The sequence below is a fragment of the Vidua chalybeata genome, chromosome 1 (genome assembly GCF_026979565.1).
Source record: "Vidua chalybeata isolate OUT-0048 chromosome 1, bVidCha1 merged haplotype, whole genome shotgun sequence".
Taxonomy (NCBI): Eukaryota; Metazoa; Chordata; class Aves; order Passeriformes; family Viduidae; genus Vidua; species Vidua chalybeata.
The window spans coordinates 14,400,817-14,423,885 of NC_071530.1; the positions used below are offsets into that span (position 1 = coordinate 14,400,817).

The window sequence follows — 23,069 nt, forward strand, 5'->3', positions numbered from 1 at the left end:
AAGCCATTTTTGTGTTTACCCACAAATGGGAAGACATATTCTATTTCTACTTTTTTTTTCCCTAATTTGTTCCTAATTTGAATAGGTGTGGTCCAGTAACCTAAACTCCTAAAACTGTAAGTTAGAATAAATTTATGAGAAGACTTTTTCTCTCAACTTTTTTCTCTCCCACCATGTGGATTATTAGTGTAAGAACCAGTAAAAAGTATATACGGCTTCATTGTAAGAAATTGTCGTGTGCTTTAGCTGTGTGAGTGTCTAGCCCAATTTAAGACACATCTAAGCTTGCTGAACAGCTTCTGTTGGGAATGTTACACAGAAAATGAAAATTCTAACTTCTGTGAACGAAAAATGAGACACTAGGCACCTCTCTATAGATCGCTAAATAATATTATTGCCTTTTTCAGTACTAAAGGTGCCCTCTTTAGCAGAATGTTGTTATTAAACATCATGTATTTTTGTAATAACCACCTTCTAATACTTTTCTATTCATAAACTAATCAGAGTGGTTAGTGGACTTCCTAGGCTATTGTATTTTCTCATTGATGGATTGGATATGTTCAGAAAGATGGTAAAGTCTCTAATCTATAACAAAATTTGCTCATAACCAAGCACATGGTAGGGGAATTAGCCTGATGAGACTATAATATTAATGGGGTTTTTGCAAAAGGTGATAGAATGCCTACTTGTAATCATCTTTAGGGTGTCACTGAGCAGAGGCTCTTTAATATTTTAGTAAATTTTTTTTGTATATCTTTCTCATTTCTCTTTACAGTCAGCTGCAAAATGGCTTATGAAACATGCTTTCTGTCTTAAAAGCAGTTTCATGTGTTTCATTTTTTTTTTCTTTTTCAACAGCAGCAACAAAATACCATTAGTATTCTTGTGGTTTTATTAGAGGGGAATGTTTTGAGTAACAAAGCTGACGCTGGAATCTTAACTTTGTTATTGCTTGTAAGAGCTGAGAAGATCCTGGTCTTTTCTCACCATCCTTTTCATTTCTTTATATCGCAGAAAACTGTTTTGCAAATCTTTGTTAAATTAATGCAGTTCTCATATTTTGTCAGCAAATCATTAGACTATAAAAGTCACTTGCTCAAAAATTCTTACATGTAAGACCATGTTTAAGTGCAGATTTCTTTTTATAATGCTCATAAACTGCAACATATACAATACCTAATGCCAGTATTTCCTCCCCCAAACGCTTGGCATCATATTTGTAGTTCTCCTATTCATGCTTTGTGTTTTGTATGAGATCACTTACTTAGTCCTAGTTTTGACTCACTTAGTTTTAACTTCTGCTCTTGGTACATTCTAGTGTAAAAGCAGGAAGAAGGGCTGTTGTTGTTTTAAACTACAAATTTCTCTGTAGTATTTATACTACAAAGTACCTATATTTAATTTTCTGTTATAGCTATTAACATTTTTTTTAATTTTGTAGATGTACAAGTAAAAGCATTTTTGATATGGAAGCTGAACAGAAAAAGAGAAAAGTTTTTTCTTTTCTCATCCTTTGTGGTAGAATGAAAAACAGTAATTATATATTGGGCTGAACTGAAACACTGAACTTACCCTCATTCAAAGATGACTGATCTGTGGTTATTTAAAGGAGAAGAAAAATAATTGTATCAGATTAATTTAGAAGGAGTCAGTATTTCACTTAGGAAATGGTGATGAGTCAAAGGTGGTATCTTGGATATCAGTGCATACTTGGTCTCTGGAGAACAAACCTGAGACTGGGATGTGTAGTTTAGCATACTCTTGCCCTTGAAGTAAATATTGAAATAAGGATGTGCCCATTTGGAAAGGGGGATAAGCTGTCATTCTGGTGTTTCTTAATTTTCTTTGGTGGAATTTTAGTTTAATGTATGTTAACATGTGCTTACCTTGGGCAGTGGCACCAAGAGTCACATCTTCCCCTTGTGCAGGAGGCTGCATCTGATCTGTCCTCATGTGCTCTGGGTCCTTGTAGGCTGGAAAGACCTGCTGGGAATGATCTTCCACAAAGCAGAGGATGCTCTTCCAGTGAGCAGTGGAGTAACCAGAGCATCCAGGAGCATCCTGGGGACCATAGGAGGTCATTTGAAGGACCTGGCATTCTAGTAGCTTGGCCAGCATCCTCCACAAATTCATCTGCTTAAGTATTAAATTGCCAACACCCAGCTCTGGCTAGACCCTCAGCTGTCTGGCATCCCAGATGCTGGGTAAAGAGGTTTTGTAGTAAAGATGGGTACAACTAAAACGAAGGCCTGTTTCTGAACTGGAAATAAATACGAAAGAACGTAATCTTTTCGATGTTAAATCAAAGCACTCTCCCAGGTGTCAAAAGAGGACACATTTTAGTAGTTAGTTATTGATAAATTTGGAATAGATTTTGTATCAGGATGACTTCTGATATTGCTAACACATCTTTGAGAATGGAGTGGCTGCAGGCTTTGTGCTTGTCCAGTCAGCAAGTGAAATGCTCCCTCTTCTGTTAATGAAAAGGAGAAATGAGGAAATCTTTGCTATCATCATCCACAAGGTTAGCTAGGGTAAGCATGGTTGATGTGCTGCCAGTGAATTCTGGCTGGGCTTTTTTCTTACTACACTGATGTTTTATTTTCTTGTGTATTAGGAAATTAGTTTTAGTGGACTTAGGATAAAGTCAATAATTACTTTCTCAGAGCTTCCTTCTTTGCTTTTACAAGGTTGTGTTTAGGGTGTGTTATTGTGCTGACTTTGTGATGCCAGATGGAGATTGTCCCAAAGCTGCAAGGCATGCTGTAGCCCATCTGCATAAAACACAAGGCTTGACAGTTTTTGAATTCTCAATTTGCTGATTTTGTGGCAGAATAGATTAAAAATCTGTCTTTCAGTTACATATGAATATAACTTACGTGCATTTCCAAAACATATGAAAGTGTAACATTTTAGAAAGTAACACTTGTTCTTTGCTTTTACTATGCGGTTCAAAATTGAGGAGTGATTTTTTTATTGTTTTTGTCACATCTATGCAAATAAAAATCAGTGTGAGAAATTAATGTACAAGAACTTCAGTGTAATTTTTCCTGGGTGTGGACTTCAGCATAAAAAAGGAAACGGCAAATTTCCTTTTTTGGAAGAACGTGCTGTACATACCAGCTATAGGTTGTTAAAAACGCATCATAAAATCAATAAACAGCAACAAACATTTTTTTCTGTGTATGTGTTATCTCCCTCCACTACACATGTTGTTTACATAACTTTTCAAAAGCTAGACTAAAATGTTACACAGCCATGTTACAGATAGCCCCTTTCAGTAAAAAACTCAACTTCAGCTTTAAGGAGTAACTATACTGTGGAAGATTGCGGCCAGCATTTTTACCATTGCCAGCTGTCCGGTTTGGATAGTAAAAAAAGAGTTTGCACAGGTACTGCCTCTTTTTGGTGCATAATTCACAATGCAGTTTCACTTTCTAAATGAAGAATATCTGTATTAAATATGATTAACATTTTCTTGTAGCTGGAAACAGTTTTAATGCTGTGTTTTTGCAGAGTTTAAAAAATAATATCACTCTTTGGTGATAACTCAAAACTGTGCAGCAGAAAATTGGTTTTCAAATTTACCTGAATTTCATATTTTGTTAAATGTTCCAGTGGCGTTTGAGCCATGAATTCAACTAAAATTGTGTTTAATTTTCATAGGAATGTGGTTCTGCAGCAATTTATACCAGAGCTAGGTCTCAACTGTCCCTTCTGCCTGTAGCTGTGCAGTTTTGCCATCCTGCTTGCATCAGCTGTGGAAGTTATAGGGCTGTACATTGAGTTATTGAAAAAACTGTTCTGGCTGAAAACTAGCTTGGTCAAAAATGAATTTTCAGCTAGGTCAGTTGTTGCAGCTGGGAGACCACATGCATTGCAAGGGACGTGCTTCAGAGCCAGGGGAGGAAGGGGAAAACGTGCAACTCATAGCGAGAGCGTGTGGCACTGTGGCAGTCCAGAGATCAGTTGGCATAAACTGCTGTGGAGCCTCAAAGCATCTGCTTGTGCCTCCTTCAGTGCTCTTCTGACTTGAGTAATCCATCCTAACTTGCTAGATCATGTGAGAAATCACTCAGCAAGGTGTTATTGCTCAGCTAAGAGGCAAAAGTGTTGTCCATAGTTGGCACCAAAGAGATAAAGGGTGCAAACAGGGAATTTGAGGGTCTGGAGAAGTTGAGCTGGCTCCTGGGTTCTCCAGTAGCAAACTGGTAGCTGTGCTTGGCTACTACGAGAAACTTCATCTTCTATTATCTTTTGCAGTGCTCTTAGAAGCAGCTTGTGGACTCCAGGCTTAAAATCCTGCACTGGAAAGCAGCAGAAGTGTATGAATAGGCAGATTGTTCAAGCCAGGACTGCTTTTTATGAAGTACTCTGTGATGAGTCTGGGTAGTTTTGGTTTTGACTTTTTTATTAGAAAGTCTTTTAAGGTTGAAGTTATTTTTTTCCTGAGATTGATGAGCTTTTTGCAAGTGCTCAGATTTGCATCAAAATCTGGATAAAGTCCACTGTTTGTGTCAGTTTGTGCTTCTGCCTAGCTTTTTATCACTGCTGTTGAATTAATAATCATCATTAGTTATGTACACAAAAATATATAATGTATGTATGAAAAATTAAATATATATAGAATTAAATTATATTCAAAATCTCTTAGATACAAATTTATAAGGCTGTATGTAGTTCTGTGGGATGACCAGTTTTTTATTGTTTTTACATGATCATTTTTATGGACACTGGCATTAAAAGAATGTTGAGGACGAGAATGTTGTTTCAGTACAAGTCTCATTCTAAATTGTGTTTGAATAGTGAATCTTTTTAAAAACTTGATGTTAAATATTTGAATATTATCTGTAAATATTATTTTATGTGCTTGCTATTCAAATTCTGAACTAAAATATGAGCAGAGAACAACAAACCTAAAATCCTTCAGTATTTTGTTCTTTGCATCTGTTAATTTTTTCGGCCAACTAATTTATTCTGATAACCTTTAAAAATAAAATTAGAATAGTTCCCCAAACTGGCTGGCTGTGTTGCAGAGCATTTTTAAATAATTCATCCAAGATCAGCTTAGGATGGTTGGCCTGTGACAACCTGAATTTAGGCTGGTTTAGCAGCAGAGAGCCCAGTGTAATTTTGAAGGGTAGTCTGTCTGACAGCCACCTGCCCCTTCTTAGAAGCTGTTTCCTCAGCACTCTTCTGTCCATGTGCAGGTCTGGTTTTCACTGAGGCTTACAGAAAGTGGCTTTTGACACAGAGGGGAAAGGGATAGCCCAAGGTCCAGGTGGAGCTGGCTTGGGATAGAGGTGGTGGAGGTCCCTGGGTGGTAGCTCAGGGTCAGAGGTTGCTCTCGTGGCAGTGCTGCAGCACTGCTGATTCTTTCAGCTGCAGTTTGCTCTCATCTGGGTTTTGGCTGCAGAAACTGTACCCTGAGTGTTAATGATAACTCCTGGTGAGTGAACTCTGCCATGTAACGACAGACGAGTTTCCGCTGAGTTTTCTCTTTATGGTGTGCCAGCTGCTGGCTTCCTGCAGTACCTGCAGCAATTGCCAGCAGCACATTTGCAATTGTTTTTTCTTAAAGAAATAGATTAGTGAGACATTGCATTTATTGACAGTATCTAGCTTTCTACTTAAGAACATACTTGCCTCTTTTCTGCTTTTTCTTTAACAGAAAAGCTTGGATTAAAGTAAGTTTAGCCAGATGTTGTGACAGTCATAGAGGCAGTACAGCCTCAGAAGCATCAGTTACAGTCAGCTGTGTAAGAGCTATATTTATATGCTTAACTAAACTTTTCATTTCCCTGTGTGGATAAATGTGAGGTTTAAGTTGCACAAAATTAAATAGTGTCTTTATGGGAGTAGTAAGTGGTGCAGAGTATGCAGGAATGTAATACTACCACATGGAACAGACCCCCATGTTTTCTACTAGAATGGCTTAAATCATTATGTGGCATTCTTGATTATAATCTGTCTGTGATGGAAATGCTAAACATAGCCAAGAAGTCTTGTAGGCTGGAAAAAAAACTATGTAAACAAGTTAAGTATCCAGTTCACACTTTCTCCCACCAAAAAATGGTGTTATATTTAGACTAGAGAAAAAATTAAGTTATTATGGCAAAAACAAGTCATGGTTCTAAAAGCATTTGAAAAGTACTGAAACAACAGATTTTTAAAATTCAGTTTTAATCACAATTGTGTGAAGAGATGCTTGTAATAATGAAAATCCTGAAATATTTGTTACAGAAAAATGCCTACTGATAACAGCAAGATTGACTACGGTGATAATTCTTACCAATTTCTGGGGACAAAGTGCTTTGAGTCAGTAAAGTTGTGATGAACTATTGGAAGCTTATGTTTGAAAGAGTATGGAAAAGGGATATTTTTGACAGTGACAGTTTTAAGGGGGAAAAAAAGACATATATTTGTTATTGGCACATGTCCTTTCAACCCCTTTCAACCACAGTATTGGTAGCAATGGGCTTGGTGTGTTTTAGCGGTTTAGGCTTGGAGAGGTGCTGCCTTTGCATGGTGCTTGCACACCTGCATAAGCAGCACAGGACATTGTTTTGTCCTCTCCTAAAATTAAAAGAGCTTCATTGTATCCTTGTATGAATCCTCTGCTTCTGTGGGCAGGATGCAGTGACATGGGATTTCACAGGCACAACAGTTTGAGAAGTGTAGAGCAAGATGTAGTTGCAAACTGGATTGTCAGAGATGTAAATGTTTATAGTTTAAACTAGGTGTAAGCCATAATAATCAACACGTAAAGCACATTGCTGATGTTTTAATGACATGTAGCTGCAAGTCTGAGTGCTCTGATGGAGAGCATGCAGAACTGTATTTCTCTCCTAATTTAGTGTTGAACTTTAAGCACAATACACCTGCTTGTTAGTCTAGTTTTCCAAAATACAGCTATCAGAGTTTATGCTGTAAATTGCAGTTTGTGGATAACTGCCTAGTAAAAACATTTAAATAAAAAGGAACATTTTCGTGAGAAAGGGTGACTGACTTGGCTCTTGAACAGTTTCATATATGTGGTCATCGTGCACAGGTTGCTTGTTACTGTGAGCTGTGCCTACTGTACTACCTGTCTTTCAAGCATTGAGATTCTTTCCAGAGTTAGTTCTGGAATCTTGGCTTCAAATTATGCTTCAACAGGTCAAGAAAGTGTTGTACAAATAATCTCTTAGTGTTCATAAAAGCCAAGCCAGGGACAAGGATGGTTCATACAGCAAAGTAGTGTAATGATTTGTGGTATGGTAGTACTGTGGAGATCTAGTCATGAACAAGTTGTCTGTGCATGGCAGTGTGTACACTGTTTGAAAAAAGGTCCTTCAAAAGTGGTGCTGACTAACCAGTGTTAATCCTACCTGCACCACAGTGCTCTCCAAAAAGCCTGAGAACAAAGGGAAGAGATCAAGGTTGCACTTGGGGTTTGCTGACTAGAAAGATGAAGGCTCTTTGTCAGTAGCTGCATGTTCAAGTTGCCTCTGTACATCTTTTTCCTGTTCTTTTCCTTCTGTCACCATGAAATTCCAACATGTGTGGGTTCTGAAATAGAGATATTTCATGAAAACACAAATCATGGTGTGATTCTTGGGACTGTCCTGTGCAGGGCCAGGAGTTGGACCTCAGTGATCCTTGTGTGTCCCTTCCATCTCAGAATATTCTGTGAATAAATTGAGTGGGCTGTAGTAGTAGTAGTAGTCTTCTTTACAATTTGCTATGGCACTTGTTTTTCTTGTGATGAGTATTACTTTAGTAATAATCAGTGCAGCCGATTGCAGGAGTTTGTCATTAGATTGTCAATAGAGAAATTGTCAATAGATTTTGCTAATGAAAACACAGAAATACAGTGAAACACATATAGAAATACAATGAAATCAGGCATGGTATGTAATTTACCCTGCCTTTATAGGTTTGCTATGTTCCACAGAAGTCTACATTCTGTAGGTTTTTATGGCTTTCCAGAAGTTCCCTGGCTGCCTTTGGTTCCTTGTATTTAGCTCCTTGCATTCACTTTTTACGTATGTCCCTAGAGAAGTCCATATTGTTTGGATTGGTCAGGTCTGCAAGTAGGGAGGGATTTCAGCTCAGCATGCACTGGTCAGAGTTGTCATCCACGACACAGGAGGTTTGCAGTCGAGGCTCTCTTAAGTCTGAGTGTGAGCATACATCTGTTTCCATGCAGTTTACTTCAGGGTAGAGCATTTGATCAGAAAGAAATAAAGTTCATACTCCAGATTATGAACCCAAGGCTCTGTTTTTTTTTTTTTTCATGGACAATATGCTGTAAATCTGTAAATATTACAGAGAACAGTAACTGGAACTCCACTTACACTTTTTATCTAGCTGCTGCTGTATGAGCCCTTCAGTAGGTAAACTAGAGACAAAACTATCAGTTCATTTTCTGTCTCTGTGCTTTTTGTTCTGTGTAGGAGCTTTGGTTTAATTAAAGCTCTTATTAGTATATCCTGTAGGATGATAGAGCATTCCCAGGAAACGGGAATGCAAACCCCTTGGGGCTGAGGAGGGACTGGAGGCCATTTACCTTACTTCCTGTGTATGCCACAATACTGCAGAATATCTGGGATCGATTACCACCTTCTGTCATGTTTCAACTGGATCTACTGCATTTTATCTTTCTCATTGTGGAGAGATGTCAAATACAAGAAAACTTTATCATCTGCAGTTGTTCTGAAACCGCTACCTGTATTTTTTCTGATTATAGATGAAATTTATATCTTCCATCAAGAAAATTCTTCCCCACCACAATTCCCTGCATCCAGGCACCGAACCTGGGCAGATTTGTTTCCGTTACACAATTCAAATCAAAACCAAAAGATACTTTGCATAAAAATACCCAGCTGATTTTCATTCCATTATTTAGAACTGTTAGAAAGTTGAGAACTCCTGTGAAACCCAGAAACAAACACCAGCAAATTCTGTGTAAAAGCAATATGGTCAAACCATGTGAGTGCTTGTGAAGTTAGTGGTTCAGTCTTGAAGCAGCTGTGTCCTATATAAACTAACAAATGTACTCTGGGGACACAAGATGATGCCATGAACAGCCTTCCAGCTCTCTTCTCATGAGCCATGGCCTCAGCCTGCTCGTACTTGTACATGAACATTTTCATTTATTCTGCTGAAGGGGCTGTGTGTTGTGGGTGCCCATGCTGGGATTTCAGCAAAAGACACAAAGTTATTTTAGAACCAAACACCTACTGGTTTTTCCCACTGCATTCAGTCCTTTTTGGTGTATTTTAAGCTATTTGATTTTATGGGAATTTTTTAGAGCTGTATGAATAAACTGTGGGTAGTAATGTAACTCAGAGTCTTAGCAGTTGTGTTACTCTTCATGTTTGTCTACATTACTGGGCACAGGAGCAGGGCACAAGAGTTTCGATGTCAAACCTGTAGAATTTTGATGTCTTTTGTCATGGTTTGGGCATGCAGAAATGTGTATTCTCATCTCTTTTTGGACTCCCAACCCTGCAGGGGAATCTTCTGAACTAACAGTGCCATACACTAGTTGTGGCAGGTGACCTTGTAGAACCATACTGGAATGGAGGAGCTGGTCTCCCTAACCTAAGCAGAAAATCAGTTTTCTGTAGATTTTAATTCTCTTGTAATTGAAAGTTAAGTCTTTACTAGTTTATTATATATTATTTAAATATATAATGCCCTACTAAAACAGTGTTTATGGAAGTGATTCTCATGAGTATTTGGAGACTTGTTTTATTCCATTAACTTAGAAATAACTGACAGAAGTTAAGTCCAGGGTGAAATACTGTTGATTCTTTTATGCTGTAGCATTACAGTAGCTGGAGTGGTTATGCCTTAAAGTTTTCTCAGGAAACATTTTGAGTAAGCAGTCTTGATGTGCTGAACTTTTTGCGTAAAAGTTATTTCACTGCTAAAGAATTTTTTATTTTGCTCTTGAGTCTGTGATAACATCCCATTCTTTCCATATTACTGCAAGAGTACAAAACCTGCTGCATTTATGTCTGTGAAGTTACCAGGGGCAGAAGGAACACTGTGGTCTTGAGCCATGCTGTTAGGCATGATAGATAGGCTGTTGAAGGAAGGCTTACTTCTAGCATTCCCATTTGATTGGTGTGTTGCAAAGCCCTCATCTGGGGACTGCACTTCTGTTGTCCATTTTGACTTTTCCCATCAAATTCACTTTCCCTACATGGGGGATGCTCTGCTAGTTCATTCCTCATGATGCAAGGTCAGGAGCTGGGCCTCTGTGAAGGGCAACCATCACAAGGCTGGTCTACATCCAGGGAACAAATAGTTTTGCATGCTGAGTTTAGGATTCGGTTCTTTGACTAAAATTGCTGGCAATTCAAGCACCAGTGTTTATCCCAAATCTCTGCTTGTTTAATGAAGAATGCATCATGTAGTTTCTTAATGGTGGTCCTGGAATTTACTGCGTGGTGTATTCTGACTATACTTCAGTATCACAGTAACACTGATTAAGTAAATAAGATATCTGTGAAGGTCATAAATGAAGAATTACCAATTTAAGATTTGTGGGAAAATCTATACTGCAGGCTTGAAAGCTTTATTCAAAAGTAACTCCTTAGTGTAAAACTTACCTTCTTTTAATATTTTTTTGTACTGGTGCCTTAGCAATATGCCTCTCTCAAAACAGAACAGCAAGATACCATTTTACTGCTTTCTTTTATAGTGAATTGCTTCTTTACAGTGAATAGTTGTACAAGCAGATATTGAGCAGTTTAGAGCTATTTCATGTGCAGGCAACTTGGAGATTGTAATTCATGCAATCTGCTGTCAAGAGTATTTGCAGGTCATTGGTAGAGGTTTGTAGTCCCTGTGTAATTGCTGTCCTGTGTCACTGAGGTTGTTTGGTTCTTCAGTCCCTTCTTTCCCCCCCACTTTTTTTTTTTTTTTCAGAAATATCAATGGGATTCATTCTGCCAGTCAGTAATATTCACACTGAAAAGCATGGCCCTCAGCTAATGCTAGGAAACCTTCTGGAGGGAGGGTAGAAGGAACTGTTTTAGCAGAGTAGCCATCTGAAACAGGCATCTCCAGAGACTATTTCATTCTGCTTATTTTAGAAGTGTGTCTCTTCCTGCTCCTTTTTTAAGCAGAGCCTTCATGCCTGGGGGTGGGGGCTTGGCTGTGTGACCAGTGTAGTCCAGCACACAACCAAGGCTGTGCCTGAGCAGCAGGAGCTTTTGTTTCCCTGCTCCCTCCCAAGTTCTCTTCTCCTCCATCCTCATCTCACCACTTCTGCCACAACAGGCGAAGTGATTTTGTACCCAGGAACAAGACACTTTCTTTGTTGGATTAGTTTCAGACAGATCTTTTCTTGTTCCAGTCCTCCTGGTGGCCACAGTAATGCTGGCATTGATCAAAAAGGAAAGCAGTAAGAATAATCAGCCAGGATATTGACTAACAAGAGGGAATAATCAGCAAGGAGGGTGGGGCAGCTCTCTTCAGTGACTTTCCATCCTTGTGCTACGTGAAAGTGGCTGTAAATGTAGCATCAGCTCCAGGAGGAATCAATTCCATGCAGCATTTCTGAACCAAGATTTAAACCCATGAAAATGCAGCTCATGCTAAGAGGTGTCAGGCTGAGGGAAGCACGAATGCAAGTCCAAAAGTGTGAGTTGTGTATTCCTTTCTGGGTTTATAAGTGTAATTAGAGTGGTGTATGGGGATATGAGTAAGCTGGCTGTCTGGATACTGCTTTAAAAAGGTGCTGTCTGCACACTGAAATGTTTCCCCCATGGTCTGGTTGCGTGTTTCAATGGAAAGCTTTGCAGTGAAACACAGTTCCGATGCAGTAGGGGCAGATGCCATGGAGTGGTTTCCTGTGCTTGCCATCAGCTTGGTGGATTCTGCATTACTGGGTGAGATGAGGAGCAGCTCAGCTGAGGGGAGTAATACTGCAGGAACCCAACACATTGTTGTTAATATTGCCTTAATATCTGTATAAACTGTGGCTGAAGAGTGATGAGAGGAGAGCAGCATAGCCATCAGTATTTAATTTCAAAGGAATAAATGTGTGTATAACTCTTACCTTTCTTCTTTGATCCCGTTTGCCCAGTTAAGTTTCTGCAGGGATGTTATTGCCATTCAATAAATAAACTTTAAAAGGCTTCAGGGCTGTGGAGTGGTTAATTTCTGAATATCTTGATGATTAGCAGAATGTGAGAGTTCTAAATATGTAATTTACAAATTCAGAATTCTGTGGAGAAATAATCCTTCCTTCTTTCTGTTGTCATTTAATGAGTCTCTCATTTCAAATTAAAAGCTCCAGAAATTTCCTTCAAAGCTGATTTTATAAATAAAAAAATATCTTCAAACATTACTGTTTGTCAAGACAGTTAGCAAAAAAAAAAAAAAAGAAAAAATAAAAACTTGGAAAGCATTGAATCTAAACATTTATGGTTATGTCCATGTTTGTTTTCCTAAAATATTTAACAAAAATAGAGTATGGTTCACAAATGTGCAGAAATTATTTTAAAATCAGTTTTTCAACAGCACACCATTTGCAGCCTTTTAGAAAGGATTCAAGTGGTAATACAGTATTAAAGAGATTTCGGTCTCTTGGCTTTGAGTTGCTTTTTTCAGGGAGAAAAAACCCACTTTTTCAAGGATTCTGGAATTTTTTTCAAGGCTTTAGAAAGGGGAGAACAAGTAGAAAATAATTAAATGTTGCATAAAAATATTAATTTATTTCTTGTAACAATCGGGGTTTTATTCAGTTGCAGTCATCTGTGGTTGAACACTGACATGAATTTAGTTGTAGCTCCACTGAGGGTTTCCAAAGGCTTCCTTTGGCCATCCGGTGTACTCGGGAGTTACTTGCTTGGGTTTATTCCCTCAGTGGAAGAATCTGCAGGAGGGCAGTTCCCGCTGCTGCCTGGGGACTTGCAGGGGAGCGCATTGGGCGCAGCAGCGGCCGGCAGGAGGGTGGCAGGACGAGGTGTGCATGGCTTTGCTTGCATGGGACAGCAGTCAGAGCTGAATCCAAGCAGCAGATCTCTGCTCCCCAGTGCTCAGCAGCTGGAAAAGCTGTTAAGCTGTGGAGGTAAAGGAAGCGAGGAGCTGTGTGCATCGCTCCGGGAGAGGCATTGGCGCAGCCATATATGGACAAGGACATTTTCCTTGTTAACTTTACCGGGACTCTGTGCCCAGAGCTGCATTCATCATGCAGATGCATTTCCACTGGAACATTTCTCTTCCAAACGGTCTTAATCATAGCTTTAGCACTGTGTCACATCTTTGCTGACTTATTTATGTAGTCTGTGTGGACTTGCTGTGCATCCACTCTTAGTCTGCCCTAAAAAGGTGAACTGTTTAATAATTTTCTTGTCTAGGCTGACAGAAAAGGTGGTACTCACCTGATGCCAGCAGCTTGGATTTTTTGCTTACTGAAAAGCCCACCCCATTCCAGGCTGTACTAAAAGCAAAAATGCTTGAGTAACAGAGTATCCTTTCACTTGAGGGAAGCAAGGTTTGCTGACCACAACATACCTACCATAAAACCAGGAAAGAAGAACCTGAAAGTTGAGCAACCTGGTAAGGACTTGCTGTCCAGACTGCTGGTCTGGTAGGTGGGCTCCTAACCTTGTCTTTCCAAGCCTTGGTTCAGTCCCTTCATCTGTCTTCCACCTACTCACATTCCTTGGGTCACCATTCCCCTCTGATCAAGGTTTGTGGTTGCACAGGTTGAATTTAGGCGATTGTTTCTAAAGGGGCGTAATAAAAGTGTTCTGAAAGAGATTTTCTGTGTATGAAGGACTGGTCACTTGCAGCAGTGTGCAGAGAGAAATTCGAGTTGCATATATGCAGTAAGTAGTGTTCAAAGGTTAAGTAAGATATAATTCACAGTTCAGTTTTTTCCTCTTTTTTTAACCAGTGATTTCTTTTGTGCTTATGCATAACATCAATCAAAGTAGTTCAACAGAATATTCTCTAAACTCCACTGCCTGTCTTCTCAACATAGCATCCACTGAAAAGTGAGCCAAAATGATTTATCAGAAAAATATGAGCCATCTAATGCTGTTGTTGGATACATTTTGTTAGCAAAGGGTTGGCTTCTGTTTGAAACTTTCCCCATCAGATTTTGGAGCAGCCATCCCTTCTCTTATGGGCCTGGCTAGATGCACAAAGTAACAACTGTGTTTCAGTGTGCAAAAAACAAACTCAACTCCTGTAATAATTTGAGCATTGCTTACTTTGTTGCTAATTTATATGAAAAATAGTACATCTTCTAGAAAAATGGCATCTTCAGTTTAGGAGATTCTGCCCAATTCACGTTTCCTTGGCTATACTGCGAGATATTTTTTAGAACAAAAAGTTAAGAATACTTTTGTTTCCAGGATGACTGGAGAGGCTTTAATTAGCAACATTTTAGGGTGTTCAAGAAAACTGCACATTATCATCTAAGTTCTCAGAACTCTTATAAAAAATAAAAGAGAAATAGAATTTAAAATAGTATCAAAATTTAAAAGGCAGCTGACCCTGGCTGACTACCTTCTATTAAGGTAGGAAACAATTTAGAAAAATTTAGCCTTTCATTAATACTTATAGCACTAAACAATTTTTTTTTTCCTTTGGATGGATGGTATCCAATTACTTTCTATTGTCTAAAGATGAAAAAACATGGGTAGAGTTTATGTCAGGGATGCTTTATGGTGTGTATTTTGAGATGAAATTTCTAGTTTGTTGTATAAAGTGCAAAGTTAATCTGCAAAATGCCCTTTGAAGATTACGAAGAAAATGTTTTGTCAAGGGCCTTGGTGTTTATCTTGAAATGGAGACGTGAGTATAGAAGCTCTGTTTCCGTCCTGTATTGCTGTGGTAGCTTTATTTAGAAGTGTCTCTCTGATAACATTCAGAGCATAAATATTTTTATAAGGTGTTAAAAAACTGGTCTGGGTTCTTCCTCCCAAGTAAACAATGTTTCCAAATTTCTCATAGCTTGCTGGTTTACCTAGCAGAAGAGCATTTCAAAATAATTAAAGAAGCTACCTTGTTTGATGTCTTCTAAATACAGTGTAGCCCACAAACATGGTTTCTATTGGGGCAAAACTGTGCAGCTGGTACAACTAAGAGAATTAAATTTGCATTTGTTCCATGTTCCTTGTCTCCTCTGAAACAGTTATATGTCCACAGCTTCATGAATTTTTTTTGCACTTACTCATTAGAGTGAATCATCCAGTTTGGTTTCTCTTTTGTCTTCCAGACTAATTTCAAATGGCTCACTTGTGCTGGCGTCCTCTGTTGCTTAATATGGAATGGATTTGCTCAGCAAGGTAAGGCACTTGATTGCACTGCAGTAGTTAATTGCTGCTTTAAAACTGTATCTGTTCAGCAGTTCTTTATGTGGATAAATACATCCTCACTAGACAAATGCTAATGGCAGTAGGTCAGTCACATCTCATGCTAATAACCTGTAGTTGGAACTTAGCTTACAAAACCAGAGTGAGCCAAAGAGAAATGCTGTTTTGTAAAACACCTTTTTATAACTGAAGTGACAGATTTGTGTTCCTCGCTAGGTGGAAGCGACTGCATAAAAGCTAATGCAAAGTCATGTGGGGAATGTATACAAGCAGGACCAAACTGTGGCTGGTGTAAAAAAACAGTAAGTGTTGCAAAAATCTTTTTATGGTTTGGTTTTTCCCCTTGGTTTCAAGCTTTAGTAAATACTTCACCTGTATAGAAATGTCTGTTTTCATTAATAGTAGTTTCCTCTAGTTCTTCAATTCGATACTTATTTGTACTTAAAAAATCAAATACTGTGATTTTTCTGATTTGAGTATAAATGTTTTTCACAATGGGTTTACTTCTCCTTTTCTAAATCCTAAGTGTATACAGACCCTATAAGCTGTCTTTTAGTTATTTAAAATTACTCCAGTGTGGAATCTGTCTGAGTATGCTTAATTATAGTCTTCCAGTGACATTAGAGTTAGAGCTAATTTTAGACAGATGTAGGTGGAGTAGGGAAAGAGATTGAAGGGGATTTTTCTTCTAAAAGAAAGATTTTCAAATTTTAGTTTTCTGTTGGTAGACCTGAGGGGAGTAGGACATAGGTTTGTGTGGGTGGGTAGTTTGTTTCTTTATGAAACAAAAAGGATATGCTCTTAGGTTAAGAAAGATTAAGCTCGGGAAACTGCAAAATATAAGATATATATCAATATATATATTATATATTAATATAGAATTATATATTAATATATACTATATATAAATATATATTTTTTTATATTTTACATATATATAAAATAATTATATATTATATATATATTAATATAACCATATGCTGACGTATCTTCTTCAGGTTAGAAACAGAAGAAAATATTTTCTATAGCTCTTCTTTGGTTTGTTTTTGAAACTGAGAAATTTTCCTTTTTCTTGCTAGGAGATGATAATCTACCTTTATTGCTACATATTGCCTACTTACTATTACCCAAACCAGCTTATAAACTTGCAATATTTAATTAAACTCACTGATTTTATAATTTTGCCTTGAGCTATCAGATTTCCTGTAGGTCTGTGTCACCAAAAACTGACAAGCTTTAGTATACATTTATTTATATGCATATTTTAGGGACAGGGGTAGAATCAGAATTGCCAAGTTTCTCAGTTAGAAGCCTTATTTATTTGTATTTGAGGTTAGAGCTTTTTTAAGGTTTGGTGTAATGAGAATTTGTTGTTCAGAACAAAGTTAAGGATTAGTTTTGCTTATGGGTGTTACTTTCAGATTTAATTTCCCAAAAATAAGAGTTGTCTTTGCCCTGCTCTGTCAACATATAGCTATTGCTTTGTTGTAGAGTACCAATGCAACTTGTATAATCTTAATTAAAAAGGAGAGTATGTTAAAAGCAGGCTGTATGAGTAGGTTCACATTATGGGAACTATGTGATAATGAAATATTTTTCTACTTGCAGTCACTTTTAGAGTAGCCTATTTAAACAGATGTGCCACTTCTAATAGAGGTGGCATTGGGCTTTATTTTTTTTTTTCCCTCTTGCATCTTATACACAGATAAGTATAAACAGTAGTCATTGAATAGATGTAGTATCATTTAATATGTTTCAAGACTGTGTGTTTTATTACTGAACTTTGGAAAAAAATAAATGTGATCATTGTGGAAAGAGCGGTTGTAGGTAGAATATAAGAACTTGTGCATAGCTGTAAACGTTATTCTCTTTTGCCTGTGTTTTCTAGGACTTTTTGCAAGAAGGAGAGCCAACATCTGCCCGATGTGATGACTTGGCAGCACTGAAGAGTAAAGGCTGCCCTGTGGAAGACATAGAAAATCCCAGAGGCAGCAAGCAGGTGCTCGAAAATAGAGAAGTAACAAATCGTAAGAAAGGTGCTGCAGAGAAGCTGAAACCAGAAGCCATTACACAGATCCAGCCACAGAAATTATCACTGCATCTAAGAGTCGGTAAGGACAGTTTCGTTCCAGTTTTGGGATGATTCTCTGCCACCACCACATCTGCGTTTTTTGATTTCCATTTTGTTACAGAAATGACTATTTTTCAGATAATATGAATGATACCAGAGCCATTCAGTTCAGCTCCAGGTGTTTAGGTACTCCAAATACTGTTTGATTTTTGAGAAAGATTAGATATTATCACTTGTTCTATTTTTCCCAATAGAACTTAGGAGAAAATCGATACAACATGGATTGTAAGATGTATCAGAAAGGTAAAATTGTTTTGTTTTCAGTATTTTGTAGTTGATTTTCTAGTGTGCATGTAGGATGAAAGTAGAGGAGTCAGCAAAAACTTCAAGTTATTAGAGCATTTCCTTTTGCTTGAAGTACTGCTGTTTCCTGAAGTCTGCGTGCCTGAGCAAAGTGGTTTTGTAGTTAGGCAGTGCAATTTTTGGATTGCTACGTAAAATACCTTCCAGAGGCTAAAGATGTGGGCACAGAACCACAGTAATGAAAAAACAAAACAGTTGTGTACCATTTCTAGCCCCTAAAGAGAACTTTATCTCATTCAAATGAGGGGACAGGGAGGAACAGGGCTAGTGGCTCACTTGAGCACAATGGAGATTGTCCTCAGGCAGAGTTCTTAGGTACTGTAGACACATTGAACAGCTGCCTTGTATTTTCCTGGAAGAAGAGATTGTATTAGGGGTCAGCTGCTTGGTGGTAGTTGCAGTAATAATTGGAAGGTGATGTGAAGCAGGCTCAGCATGATGTAGAGAGGAAAGTAATGAAAATTATTTTGCAATTTTGGTATGGCTCCTATTTATTTCTAATGTGAACTTTTTTGCTTCAAACCAAGTTATTGTTCCTCTGTTGACACAGAAGTTTCTTCATCAGAACATAGCAGGGACCTGGGCAACCAGAATCTAACTATCCAAAAGATGTTTATAAGCACTTCCATTGGTATTAGTTCTCTGAGGGACTGTGTACTTGCAGAGGGAGATACTTGCTTTCTGTGCAGGCTTTTTGACATACTGGCTAAGGAAAATCTGAACAGATTTTTGTGCTGGTTTTTTTTTTTTGTGGTATGGCTTTCCCCCCCCCCCCCCCCCGCTTTGTTGTTCGGGGTTTTTTTGGTGAAAACCATGTTACATAGCTGTGTGATCTGTATGCTGTTCAACTTGCCCATTTAATGTTTTTCTCACTTTACGAATTTTGCTGATGTTTAGCAAATGTTTCCTAATTATTAAGCAAACTGAAGTGGCAGCAATACTACCGTTTAAGCACAATGACTGAGGGGAGTGGGAAATCCTATTGATTTAACCCCTTATTTTGTGTAAAATAGGCAAAAGAATACTGTTCCAGTTTCTGGGAAAGAGGGTGTGTCGTATGTGTGTGTAATCCTTGTGCACTGTCTTTCATAATCAATCAGAGTGAGACTACATTCTTTTGTAGGTTTTCTGCAGGGTCTGGGGTTACAATCACAACAAATACTAACTTGCTGTTCTCTTACTGCCATTTCTGTGCTCTGAGCTTGGTAGATGCAAAGTAACTTGTAATATTCCATCCAGAACTAATTTTTCTTTTATAAACCTATTAAAACAACGTGCTTTTTTTAACTTTTCAGAATTATTGAAGCCATCTTGGATTAAAATAGATGTCAAAAATTTGTGCTATTAGGTCTTACAGGAACCTTGTTAGAATGACTGTAAGCATGAAGATTTGAAACTTCAGCAACTATAAGAAGCTTGGGTTTTGGCATGCTAATTTTTCTGTGGGGAGATAAAGTACCTCGGAAATATGAAGTTGAACATTTGAAAGAAACACTTGTTGACCTTTTTTTTTAAATCATAATTTGATGTTAAGCATTTCAGTCAACAGGAGGAAAAATAACTCACCTGTAATTCAAAACCTTCCTAAGGATTTACAAGCCTTTCCTTAGAAAGGCATTTTTCTTGCCAGTGCAGTTATGGAATTTTTATGGAGTGGTTTCTGTTTGTGGTTTAATCTCTGAAACAGGGGAGCCCCAGACATTTTCATTAAAATTCAAGAGAGCTGAAGACTACCCCATTGACCTTTATTATCTTATGGACCTCTCCTATTCTATGAAAGATGATTTAGAGAATGTGAAAAGTCTCGGAACGGCTCTGATGTTAGAGATGGAAAAAATAACTTCAGACTTTCGGATTGGTAAGAAAGATTTGCCTATTCTAAAACAACAATAATTAAGCCTCCCAAGTTTCCTTCCTGATGTGTTTCACATCATGAAAGAGTATTGAATATGAAGAGTATTTTTTGAAGTGTATATGAAGAGTATTTATTTTTTCAATTTAGCAGTATTATGGTGGATGTTCTAATACATACATTAACAGCATAAAAGTATTTGGCATTGGTGGAGAAGGTGGGACATAAACAAGTATAAGAGCTATTTCTGATGTCATTTCAGCTATAATGCATTTGAATTCTGTTATGTGGTAATAGAAATCAGACTTCCATTCTTCAGCTTACAGGGATTTTGTTGTTCTTGTCTTAGGCTTTGGCTCTTTTGTGGAGAAAACTGTGATGCCTTATATAAGTACAACACCTGCCAAACTCAGAAATCCTTGTACAGGGGACCAGAACTGTACAAGTCCATTTAGCTATAAAAATGTGCTCAGCCTTACCAGTGAAGGAAACAAGTTCAATGAACTTGTAGGTAAACAGCACATTTCTGGGAACTTAGATTCTCCTGAAGGTGGATTTGATGCAATAATGCAGGTTGCAGTTTGTGGGGTAAGTGTGTATTTTTTTTTTTTTTTTTACTGTTCTATTAGATGAAATTGTTTGAATGCAACCTTAGTGTTTTATGGTGGCTGGCATTTGAATATGTCACCTCCTGCAAGCAAGACAGGGTATATGAGGAAGAATTCAGTGAGTAAATGAAACTGGGAAATGTGAAGGTGCCAAACAGAGGTTGAGATAACAGCACAAAAAGACAAAGGTTTTGAAGTTTGCTGTAGAGGAAGAGTCAGGTTCTGCTTAAAAGTGTATGAGATTCTGAGTAAGCAGTTATTCTCAGATTATTTTAAAGGTCTGTAAGCTTGTTGTGGTTGCAGAAATTTGGTGTGTGGTGACTTCTACTAGTTTCTCAAAAAGTAGATGGAAAAGTGGTTTTTTACTTATCTTCAAAGGCCTAAGGATTCTTTGTTTCTGTCATTTTTTCAGACTATTCTATGCACCTGTACAAAATGGACTCCCAAAAAAGTTTATTGCTTTGTTTCTGTACCATTCTTGCTGTTGATCAATGGATTCAAGACTTCCTGAAATGATCTGGAGTCTTGATTTAAAAGTGCAGTGTTTGTCATAAGCCTTTTAGGGTTTTTTTGGTGATAACTGTTAGTATATGACCCTTTTACATGGTCTTCTTTCATTGAATTAGCTAGGGTTTCAGCTCCATGGATAAATTTTAAAAAATAGGAAAGGGCAGTCTACATAATTAGGCCCTGCAGTTGTGAGCCAGGATGCTCATGGGCCAGTCCTCTGGCAAGCACTGTGCTGGGTGCAAATCTGCACTAGGTTGGCAAAGCCTTGATGATTCTTCAGTCTAATGCTGGGCAGTTCAGTACTGCAGCAGTGTTGCACACCAGCATCCTGGGGCTGGCTGCTCATGGCGTGGGAGTGGAACTGGCACTGAAGAGCCTGATTTCTAAACCCTGTCACTCTTCAGATACTTCAATGAGAACTGAACAGAGTCTCTCTCAAAAAGAATCTTTTTTGCCTTTGATGAAAAACCTGCAGCAGATATTTTGGAGCAGACATTTAATGAAGCATGAGTGTTTCCAAGGTTTACATGAATTAATATTTTCCAAAGTTACACTTTTGCAATGTGGCTTCTCCTAAATCTGTCTACTTTTCCATGCACTTCTCTGTCAAGTGTTGGTCTCCAATGCTTTAAAATAAATTGGTACAAAATACCAAAAATATGTTTGTGTTTTTCCCAAGGAACAAATTGGTTGGAGGAATGTTACAAGACTATTAGTTTTTTCCACGGATGCTGGATTCCACTTCGCAGGAGATGGTAAACTTGGTGGAATTGTTCTACCAAATGATGGGAAATGTCATCTGGAAAATAATGTGTACACAATGAGCCACTATTACGTAAGTCTTTATATCATCTTCTAGGGAAATGAATATTTTATGATGCTTAAGCTCAAAAGAACCTATTAGATGATCTGGTATAGTTTCAGACCACTATGTCTTAGAAAATTTATCTGTTTACATCAAGTGAATTCAGTTTAACTAAAGCAAATGTGCAAGAATTAATCCAGTCTTAATTGGAAAATTTCAAGAAATGGCAACTTTCATACTATGATTATGTGTTGCTGGATTTTAACCTTTTTGATGACTAATAATCCTGTATGCCACACTGAATCACAGAATATTCTGAGTTGGAAGGGATGCACAGGGGTCATAGAATCCAACTCCTAAACTGGACTTGTATGTCCACTGGATAACCGTGGTGGTTGTTTCGTTATTTCACTAGTCTTCATTTTCAGAATAGTTTACTAGAGAAAAATACTGTAAAATACCTGCTTGAATAGCTTTTTAAGACTGAAATCTTACGATGCAAAGTTTATGGTAAGAATATGGTTAACATTGCCTTTGTGGTTTACTGGAAGGGAGATCTGACAAAAAATGCAAAGAGAAAAAATTACCAGATGGGGTAACCACAATAAGCTTTACCAAGTTTGTGTGTTCATATATTCCTAACTCTGAGTGAAAATAGTACAATAAAAACCCTAAAATTAGTTTCATTTTATTTAATAATTTCTTTGTGAAACATTGCAAAAAGTGTCAGTTTGAGGGACTGAAGATAATTTTCTGAGAACACTGAGATTAAGGATTTAACCTTTTGTATGGCATGGAATGTGAAAATGTCCGTGTGAACAAACACCTATCTTCATGAGGCATATATGAAACCTTACCAATGCCTGTTTGTTTTCAGAGGTTGTTTTGCTTTAGAACTGTGACATGAGCTGGCTAGTTAGGAGTTCTGTGTATGTTTCTAAAGATTATTTGTATTTATGATGTCAGAGTCTTTCTGATTATTTTCTAGCAACATGTCTCAATTTTGAATTTAATTTTATGCTTGACTTTTTTAGGATTATCCCTCTATTGCTCATCTGGTACAGAAACTTAGTGAGAACAATATTCAGACAATCTTTGCTGTTACTGAAGAGTTTCAGGCAGTCTATAAGGTAAAGAAATTATTCTGAAGTCATTAAAATTGACTGATTTGAAATTAAAGTAATTGTGGAAATAAGTGATCATTATTATTAAACTTTTTTTATTTCCTCAAATCAAAACTGACTCTCTGTGTAATTTCCAGTGAGAAAATGCCCCTTCTCCTTGTTACTCTTCGTAGGTATGAGTGAGTGGAAAACACATTTGCAGTTCTAATTTTTGTGAACGTTTTTACATCAAAATAGCTGAGGGGGGTGTGGACACTGAATCAGGGGACACACTTATGAAAGAACATATTTTGTCTCTTTTGTTCTATTTATATATCCCATGTTTAAAATTAACTAAACTGCTGCATGTGATTGTGCAATAGGAAATGACTGCGTAAAGGACATGCATATTTTTCCTTCTTTTAACC

The 23,069-nt window shown here is 37.6% G+C and overlaps 1 protein-coding gene across 1 annotated transcript in view; it reads left to right on the forward strand.

Annotated features, from left to right (window-relative positions):
- The window catches only part of ITGB1 (integrin subunit beta 1), a 43,144-nt gene that overhangs the window by 4,217 nt on the left and 15,858 nt on the right, over positions 1-23,069 (forward strand). The window contains exons 2-8 of the mRNA XM_053952646.1: positions 15,233-15,302; positions 15,546-15,631; positions 17,218-17,440; positions 19,451-19,621; positions 19,965-20,203; positions 21,413-21,568; positions 22,573-22,668. Of these exons, the coding sequence (XP_053808621.1) occupies positions 15,233-15,302; positions 15,546-15,631; positions 17,218-17,440; positions 19,451-19,621; positions 19,965-20,203; positions 21,413-21,568; positions 22,573-22,668 (1,041 nt within the window). The remainder of the gene's footprint in view (positions 1-15,232; positions 15,303-15,545; positions 15,632-17,217; positions 17,441-19,450; positions 19,622-19,964; positions 20,204-21,412; positions 21,569-22,572; positions 22,669-23,069) is intronic.